General features: G+C 28.1%; 1 protein-coding gene across 1 annotated transcript in view; it reads right to left on the reverse strand.

Annotated features, from left to right (window-relative positions):
* The window catches only part of LOC121127656 (putative receptor-type tyrosine-protein phosphatase mosPTP-1), a 290,744-nt gene extending 280,301 nt beyond the window's left edge, over positions 1-10,443 (reverse strand). The window contains exon 1 of the mRNA XM_071892815.1: positions 9,735-10,443. Within this exon, the coding sequence (XP_071748916.1) occupies positions 9,735-9,894 (160 nt within the window). The 5' untranslated portion in view covers positions 9,895-10,443. The remainder of the gene's footprint in view (positions 1-9,734) is intronic.
* Positions 10,444-10,662: the final 219 nt, after the last annotated feature.

The following is a 10,662-nucleotide window of genomic DNA, read 5'->3' on the forward strand; positions in this document are numbered from 1 at the left end:
CGTGAGAGAAGAACAAAAAAGTTCTACCCGTTCTTTGGTTACGTAATCAAACCTCGTAATGAAAAATTAAGGAGATAAAATCCTTAGTATTTGCTTGAAACGTTTTGGTAACAACTTTATTTGTTTTCAAATCACTTAGCAATCTTGATTTCCTCCAAAAAGACATAAAATAATTGATTGTAATTATATAGTTGCAAGTTAGTTAACGTCAGCCATTACAACTGTTCAACTATTCTTTATTTAATAGTAGATACATTCATAGCTCGATTGAAATACTGAGTTACTCAAATTAAGATTTAGCAACTAATAAAAGGTTAAAGTAGATAAATCTAAAGCTAGTATAAAAAAATTTAAGTTTTCTTGATGTTTTGTGAGACTAAAGGAATATTTTTTGAAAATATTCCAAACCATTATTACACTAGTTAAATTAAACTGCTATACTTAAAATCAGTCTCAAGAAGGACAAATACTCTAATAAGTAACTTCTTAATATGCATTTTAACTATTGTAACATTAGTGTTGATTTGATATGATCAAAAATGAGAACATTTATGGAGTATTTAATTAAAGCCAGGGACCATTTTTTTTAAATGATAAAAAAATTGTTTTAAATGTTCCAAAAAATATAGAGATATGAGCTTATATATGGTTTATTTATAATTAATATACCATCAATCAAGCTTAATTAAACATGACAATTTAAACAAAAAATATGTATAATTCTTTATTAAAAAATAAATGAAATTTATTATAAATATATCAAATGTAGATAACAATCAAACCAAAAATTATAATTTGTCTTCATTTATTAACAATATTTATTTTGATAAAGGAAGAAATAAATGCACCGTATTACCTTTAAAAAGTATTTTTATATATTGGCATAAAAGATGCACATGACATTTAAAAAAATATAAAAGCACAGTTATTGATAATTTAATAAATACATTGACAAAAATGGTGTACAATTTTACAACGGAAACAGAAAATAAAAATAAAGTAGTTTTTGAAACTGCTATCCAGAATTCTACAGAACTTTCCAACCCCCAACACGAGTACTTAACTAGGATTTCCAACACTAAAATGGATATTTAAGAAATATAAGACATTTTTTCGCTTAGTGTTTGTTTCATATGATATCTAATAGAAGAAAAAATTGAATAGTTTATGAAGTAAAGAATATTAACCTTTGTATACTGTAGCTCTGTGGTTCCTTCCTTTTTTCTTTTACTGCGGAACGGTTAATACTTGACAATTTCACTGCAGACAAGGGGGGCTTGAATGAACAAAAATTACAAAAATGAATCCATTATGTAATCATAAAAGCTTTATTAGCATATTGCTAAACCATTACAATGCTCTTATGACATTAGGAAATAATAACTTTAAGATGCAGATTGCACCAGTAACATAATGATATTATATCATCAAAAACTGTTTGTAATGCTAAAACAATAAGAGCTTTTTTTTTGCCAGTAGATGGTACCATCTACTGTCCTAATTCTGACTCATTTGTCTAACTAAGCTGATGCGCAAGTGGGAATAATACGGGAATTTCTAAATAAAAACGTTACAAAATAAAGGACCGCTCAACTTGGCTGAGAATATAACAGAAGAGGATTTACTACATTCTTGTACGGACCGGGGGGTTGGGAACCACTGCTGCAGAATATAACTTATCTCCCAATGTATATATTACTATCAATTAAGACATGTTTGATGGAGAATAACAGCCCCATTTCCTTCTCTCTTTTCCATGTTATCCTTCGGATAGATTAACAAACAGAATGTATATACAACAACCTCCATAACTAATTCCAGAACTACTTCATAACCTCAGAAACTAATGAATCATCATCACCCCAAAAAAAAGTATACATATAGTAGTATGATAAACTAAGAATTTGCATAGAAGATAAAATAAAAATATAATACAAGCAAGATATAACAAGGATATTTCTGTTTCTAGGGTGAATAAACACTCCAGGGAAGTAACAGAGGACTAACAAATAAACATTATTATTTCAGAAAGATACAAAATGCAAGTTATTTTGCGTCAAAACATTTATTTGATTCTCGTGTTCGTACAAACAATAATTATCGAGAAATAATAAATTTTTGTTGGTTGTTTTTGTGACCATTGCAAAACCTATAAAGTGTAGGACATGAAGAGAAAAAAAAGAAAAAGAAAATGCAAGCTTAGGTGATGTTGAAAGATATATAGATTAATCATTTTTTTAGCATTCATCAATAGAGTTGTATGCTTTTACGTCAGCATTGTTGATGACAACATTTTTATTTTCCATCTTCTTCTTACTATCGGCCTCTTAGACATGATAATATGATAGTGGGAGGGAATGAGATCTATAAACATTTGGGGGGGCTTGAAACCTTCTAAAAAAGAGCTAAAGACATCAAGTTGATAAAAAACCATTAGGACAATAGTTCCAAGTCTCAAAAAAGAATTAATAAATTATTGTAAAATAATTTCCAGCTATATTAACAAGTGATGTTTCATTTTTTCATCTTCTAATTAATATTGTGATTAACTGTATTTTAGTTTTATTACATAAGTCTATTTAAATCATAAAATATGTACGCAAAATTAATCAAATTTCCCCAAAAAAGTAACCGAACATTGAAATCTCAGCCTGAGATCTATGATAAAAAGATAGCCTCATTTATGATACAATGATATCCCTACATATTTAAAAAATGTTACCATAGTTTTATTTTCATAAGAGCAGGGAAATTTTTTTATATACTATATTAAGTAGTATTCAGTGAATTTCAGAATTTTTTTTTAATCAAAATTGAGAGGGTAGGACATTTGAATAATTTATTTCTTACTTCATTTTTGTAATCCTCAAACTTCAAAATAGTCAAATTAAAATTTTAAGAGGTAAACTCATTTCAATACAAAATATACAAAGAAAAAATTAAGTATCGTTCGGTAATAAGACATTAAAAAGACTATGAAAAGTATTTAAGTCTCTTGAACGACTAAGAAGTAAGTGCTGAAATTTAGAAGAACTTTATTTATTCATAAATTTGAAATTGTAAGGTAAGAAATATCCAAATTGGAGAAAGTCGAGTTACATTTTTTTGGGTTGATATGACATATCCATCGATCATTTTTAGGACCTTAATAACCAAGTTTCATAAAAATATAAATCATTTTTTTCCAATTTTAAGAAAAATATTGCTGCGTATTTCGATGTTAAAATGGACCCAACAAATAGAAAGAATTAAACAATACTATCTATTATCTAGTTTTGTTATATATCATACATTAATATATATTAAAATATATTAATACTTCCTGATACATTCGTCTTTGTATTATTCAACTAATAAAATAGAAAAAAACACAAATTATTCTTTCTACAATGACATATAACTAATTCAAATATCACTGTGTATCATTTGCATCAAGTAATTATCAATACAGGTGTTACGTATTTTTGTAATCTTTAAGCTATTTTATACAGTTTGATCATCACTTTGTTTTTAATTTTTCTATTTTATATGGTACACATATCAATTATGAGCTCTCCAGATTATGTCATTGCCAATTATTATGCAACATTATTCTTTGAAATCAATTTGCTACAAAAAAAAACCAGAAGTGGCTGTGTTATGGAATTGCTACATCAACCCTATTTACTAACATGTCGTCCACTGAAGGAAGAAGCAAAACTTGTTCCTTCTTTCAAAACAGTATTGAACCACTGGCAGACTAACTCTATCGCTGTTTTAAAAACAACTTTATCATAACTCTTTTATTTAAAAATAGAGGACAGCAAGGGTAACAGAAGTTGACTGAGTCATAGGAAGCAGTTTCAATTCTCACTAAGTTTTCGTTGTGGATGCGACTCTAAGAGAAAATAGAAATAATTTTCTCTCCCAGATGCCATCAGTTTTCAATTATAATACCCATAGAAGAAGTTGTTGAATGGGAGCTCGATATATTCCAAGAAAATTCATAAAACAGACAATACGTCGTACCTAAGATTTTCAACATCCAATAATCAAGAAATAAAATGAAGACCTCCAGAGTACATTATTATATTTTGTAAATAAGTACACTATTTTTTATCGATCTAGTGATATCACGTTAACTATATTAAGTTTAATTGATAATATGTTTTCTATATCTTGGTATTAGTTTATTTGCAATACCTATTTTTTGTTAAAAATAACAAATTTGATACAGTTTACGACGTCAATGAAAATGCTTTAGTCCTTTATATCATTGCTTGATACTTTTATTTTAATGATAAAATAATGTATTTGTCAAAATACGTACAAAACATATTTATCAATAAATATTTCAATTGTCATTCTTCGTTTTCATTTTTATAAATTAATTATTTATTTAAAATTAATGCTAAACATAAAATAAACAATTCTAAAGTTTATATCGTCATAAAGAAAAGTATTCAAAATATCAAAATAATTGATGATTCCTTCAAATGAAATAAAATTATTTAATAAAAAAAAATACTTTAAAAATAAATTCCATTCATTGAAAATCTGTTATTGACACATTACAGTAAAAAAAATATTAATATAATTTATTAGATAAGTACTAGTGACATTTACATATTGTTAAACAAGTTTTGACTTTCTTTAATATTAATTAATAGTAACAAACAGATTAAAATGAACAAATTTTGACCTAAAGAGGTTTTTTTTGTTCCATCAAAAAAGATTATCTCTTATCAAAACATACCAAAAGTATTTAATTTAATATATTGTGTTAAATTTATAGGAACTAAATTTTTATACTCACAACAAGAAGATTATTTCGATTGGATAAAGCTTTATAAAAACAGGTTATTTTATAAAGCACGTGTACATTGAGGAGAAAAAAATAAAATTGTTCCCCAGGGTATCAGAAAAATCAAATTCCATTCATCTGGATGTTTATTTGTATACAAGAAAACATTTATTTTTCCAATAGGAGAATATATTATTTGCTTTTTCCTTAGTAGAGTAAATTATTATTAATTTATTTTCACTCTTCATTTGGTATATAAAAGCAAAATATAATATTTTCCATAAATAATCCTTCATTTTACTAGATTTTTGTATATTTAGACACGTTTTGTAGGATTTGTATTTAGTCGTTAAATTATGAAATGTTTTTATCAGTTTTTATTACCTAAAAGTTTGTTTTATCTCAAAATATGACTCTGAATTAAAATTATACACAAAAACGTTATAAAAAAAAGTTGGTCAAAGGCCAAACATACTTTAATTGAAACTTTTAATGGTCTTTTTCGTTTTATATGGCTGAAATAACAATAATATGTGTGGGTTTTAGTCAGTGGGCTAAAATAGACAAAAAAAAGATTCCAATTACTGGCTTTACCAAAATATATAGTTGGTGATTGTTTAGTCAATGCGAATGCAAATACATAAATGGTTAATTACATAAGTATAGGCGGGAATTATTTGATATTTCTAAAAAATTGATGTAACTATCTTCACTACTAGTAAAAATGGATATTAAACTGATTACTTAAATAACTAAGAATAATTTCCATTATAATTCTATTGATGAGTATAAGGAATTTTACCCTTGAACTGATTTGTCTGATTGATACAGATTCTTTAAATAAAAATGTATAACAAGAAAATCAAAGCTCTTGAAAACGTACCTAAATGCTTTATTAAAATGGTTTGCAGCGATGTATCCTATGAAGTTGGTTTGCATCTAGTCGGGCTACAGTTGCTTGAAAAGAGGAGAAAACTTTAGGCTGTGTTTATGATGTTTAAAGTTATTAATGGACAGACTAATCGTAACATCAAACACCAAATAAGTAGTGAGATGTAAAACACTAAATCGCCTTCCGATTTGAAATTTGTTCAGCCATCGTCAAATGCTAATAACCTCCAATATAGCTTTTTTTATGAATTTATAATTTAGGGATTTAGAACTCTCGCTTCAAAAATGTGAGAAAAACGTCTTCAATTTACGGTTTTAAGAGACTTTCAAAAAATAATCGACATCTACTATGATTCCACACTAAAAATCTCAATTGTAATTTTTTTTTTTGCTTTTCATTTTTGCATTTATCATTAAATAATTATTTTTTATCATCCAATAATTTTAATAATCTTTTTTTAAACAGGATTCCCTCTTATTCTATTCATATTATATCATTTAATTTCACCATATTATTTCATTAGATTGTATCATATTATTTTATTATATTTTATCATAAGTTTATGTTACAATATTAAGCCTTTTTTTACCCACTCAACAAATATAAATTTCTAAATTGTAAAATAAATAATTTAGTTTCACCAAGATTGTTGTAAATATAAAAAATCTTCCACAGTTCCTTAATAATAAAAAAATTGTTTGTTAAAAATTCCAAAATAGTTTATTTTATAGTTACCATTGTTTCAATTGAAAATAGTTTAGACATCGATTCCTTTAATTTTGGATTCAATTTTTAAGTTTTTTTTTTTTTTTTTGACAATATACTTTTAATGGGCAAATTGATTTCAATTTAAGATAATAAGAATTAGAAATGTTATTATGTCCACTTTCAGGCAGATTTCAATGACCAAATAAGTATTACTTAAAAAAATAGGGCTGAGAAAACTCAGGGTAAAAAAACATTGTAAACCTTCTTAGACCTATGTAGAGTAATGGTTTTCAATTACATATATTAGTATTTTGTCAATCTTTACTTATTCTATCTACTCCAGTCATACCAGGGGGAAACTTGAAACTTAACCACCAGGAAAGAAATAAGAAAATAGTGTACTATTCGTCAATTATATATTTTTTAAAAGTCTTTAATAATTTTTGTTTTGATACATACACAATCTTAAATTAATTTGTTTCATTGGGCAACCATAGATCTCAGAGAGGGTGACAAGCCTCGTGAATAAAGAGTTGCAATTCCTTTGAATGAAGTTCGGGTCCTTGGTAGCCCACTCCTGGACTTCAGAGGCCTTCATGGCTGCAGCGTGCGGGTGAGAAATGATACATGCCCTACTTTCGATGTGCGGCCATAAAGAAAAGTCGAGGGGATTGACATACAGACTGTATGGTCGCCACATGAAAGTCCCAGAATACAATATTGTTAGCTAAGAAAGTCTGTGTAATTTTAAACGTATGAGCAGAGGGCCTATTTTTCAAAAAGACGACGTTGCCGTCAATCAAATTTATCTGTACTCAGAAGACCAAGTACGACTTGAAAACGTCGATGTACATGGCTGCAATGAGCCTGAACCCCTCCAGAACTAGAGCAGGGGCGCTACATTACATTTGAAGGGTTTTACAGACTTTTTCCGGAACACTCCTGTTTCTCTTTGGTCTCATTGAGGTTTAGTATCTTCTTAATATTGTACATGGTCTTACGAGCCATTTCCACTCAGTCTGGCCACCTCTGTTGAAATATGACCCGTAGAAAGAAGGGTTGATGCCCTAAGCATTGAATCTCTCTGCAATGACCTTCCTTTTACGTTTAAAAAATGCAAAAAGCAGGAGGTGCTTGAGTTACACGGCTACCTATATAGTTACTGACAGTTAAAATTTCCTCACATAGAATCTCTCAAATTAATAAAATAGGAGTGTGTAAGTTACGTGTTAAGTCAGTCATCGAGGACCAAACTTATTAAGTTTTAGAACTGATATGCAGGACTTAACTGGACTGGACTGAGAGTGAACTGGTCGTGAACTACAGTCTTAAATCCTAAATAATGGCCGACACAAACCAACACTACATATGTATTTCTGACTGATTTTTATATTGTATCAATTTATTTCTCTGGTTCATATCAAGTATTTTATATGTTTATACTAGAATTTCTTTTATAGTACTGTCTGGCGACAATTTTTAATTTTGTATTCGAAAGATTATGTTTTTGAAATTTAAAATTTGTAACTCTATAACTATATTGATTAATGTTTGATGTAAAACATTTTAATGTCAAATTGAATCAAATAATCAATGTTTTAAGTTTTATTTTTTTATTTAGTAGGTTAAAGAATGAAAAACAAAAAAGGTATTTACACTTTATTTTTGTTTAATAAACTGTTACCATACGTGTAAGTTATTATTTGATTCTTCAATTTGGAGTAAATTTTGAAGTAGGTAATCTTTGCCTGATGAGAGGGGAAAATTTATATATATACAAAATGTGTATCAATTACAAAGTATATGGGATCCCAACCAAAATGAATATTTAGTGTTTCTTTTGGGAAAAGAACAGATTATATTACAGTTAAGTTTATATAAAAATCTTTTTTTATTTTTTTTGAAGTCATAATTGTAAATGGTTTTCCTATAAAATAATATTTCTTTATTTTTTAAATCTAAAGAAGAAAAAATTTTTTTTTATTATATTCTTAAATTTATACATATAGTTGAAATAGGATAGATTTATGGTTCTCAAATTGAGACACACACTCCAGGGGGTACTTGAGATTTTGAAAGAATATTTTTACAAGTGAACCATACTTGAAGGGCGTCCGCAGGGTGTGGGCTGGAGGGGGTGTAGCATCGCCCCCAAATTATTGATATTTTTAATAGAAAGTTAACATTTGAATTTTTTTTTCTGAAATGATATATTTGAAATTTAATTTAATTTTCTGCAAATAATTATATACTTTTTAATTTTTCTCTACAAAATTTAATTTTTGTAGTTTGATATTTAATTCTTTTGCAATAAACTGATTTTTTGAAAAAATTATCGAAGTCTGAAATTTTTGTGTATAACTGTAGATTTTTGAATAATTTTTTTTTTTTTTAATAATAGAATATTTAAATTTTTTTTTCAACAAAATCTCCAAAAACTAATATCCCCCCCCCTCAAAAAATATATAATTGATATAATATCAATAATATTTGCTCCAAAAATTTTTTAGTCATCCTTCTTTTACGAAAAAAAAAAAATCAACAGAATCAGTAAATCAGTAAGTTTGTTAAATTTTAGCAAGATTCCCAATATTGTTTGCTACTGAATGTGTTTTTCCTCCTATGGGTGTTATATTCAACTCACAAAAAAAGATTTTTTTTTATCCAAAATATCTAAATTTTCCTCCAAGATCTAGGAGAAGTCAGAATAGTCAGAGTCAGTGATAATATAGGGGTCTATTTCCCGCTACAGATAGATCCACATTGTTTTCATCCCTTTTTGATTCAAATTTAAAGCATTAAGTTCGTGAGCACTTTCTGGAGATAGGTCTCTGGCACTGGGTCTATTCCCAGTTGAGAGAAAATAGTTATACCAATCTTTTCCATGGTTTTACTTCTAACACATACGATTTGAGGAAAAATTGTGGGACACTCATCTTTTAAAGCAACAAGTTTTAGCCTCCATCCAGTCTGGATTTGAATCCGATGGATTTTGAAATCTGGTCCATTTCGAAATACAGGGTCTGTAAGAACCCTTATATAATTTTTTCATAATGTGAAAGCCTTCATTATTAGGGATTGGGGATACATTCCCTTGGAAATAGTTGGGACATACTGTGATTACTTAACTAACAGACTTACTGCCGTAATTCCTTCAAAACTGAATCATTTTGAATTAACTTTTTACGAAATTTAAGGTAGTTAATTACTTAGGTCAAAGAATTAAATACAATTTCTCATTTTACAGTATTTAAGATCCAGCTTAAAATAACAGATATGAATGAGCTCAATTTGTGATAATAACTGCAAGTCAGTATTTATCAATACAAACTGGATATCAATCTCTCTTACCTGTTGAAATGTCTCCAGGGGAAATAACAACGGGCCATTTCCCATTTAGTGGTCCACTAGAGCCAAAAGGCCCATCCTTGGTTTTATTCAGCGTCAAAGAAAGCTGTGCCAGCGTTGCTGTCAATTGAACAAAGACATCAGCTGTTAATCCAGCCACCATTTTACTCTATTTTATTAAAGGTACTAATAGGGAGATAAAATAGAACGGGAGGTGGTTGGATTTTAAAAAAATCCCACTAAATAAAGAAGCCTTTAATCCTGTCTTCTATGATTAAAATGTCTGCAACTTGATCCACAATATTCCTCTTTTAGATTTGCTCATATTTCATGAAATTGTATATGATTTTGCTATTTTAATATGCTGGTAAGATAGGAATTTATTGAAAAGGAAGTCTATAATGCTTTACTAATGTATCTTTTTTTATTATCCTCTTCAAAAAGACAATTGTAAAAATCGTTGACTATAAAGTATAGTCCTTTGAGACGAATATACTTTTTATTTTGTATAAAACACTTTTTTTCAAATATATCACGGTACACTAAGTTATAAAATAAATGTTTAATATTATCTCACTTTAATTCAAAGTAACACTGACGGGGAAAACGAAAGAGAATCATACACGAAAATGTTCCCTCACTTTCTAATTTTTTTTTTCGTCCTTCGCTCTCTTTTTTCTATCGTCCCCATTCTCTTTCTTTGCTATATGTTAAATGAAAATAAATTTGACGAGTGTGCATTGGTAGTGTTGGTGTTATTTAGGTTTATATTAAACCCATTCTAACTAGGGCAGTACAATAAACTCAAAGTTACGTAGGAACGGTGGTACACCTTTCACGGTACACGTTATGGTACAATAAAATACTGAAATGTTTCTTTGAATAGAACTAATGTAGTTATTCATATTTTTCCCATATTTTTTCACTTCTA

The sequence above is a fragment of the Lepeophtheirus salmonis genome, chromosome 13 (assembly GCF_016086655.4).
Source record: "Lepeophtheirus salmonis chromosome 13, UVic_Lsal_1.4, whole genome shotgun sequence".
Lineage (NCBI taxonomy): Eukaryota > Metazoa > Arthropoda > Copepoda > Siphonostomatoida > Caligidae > Lepeophtheirus > Lepeophtheirus salmonis.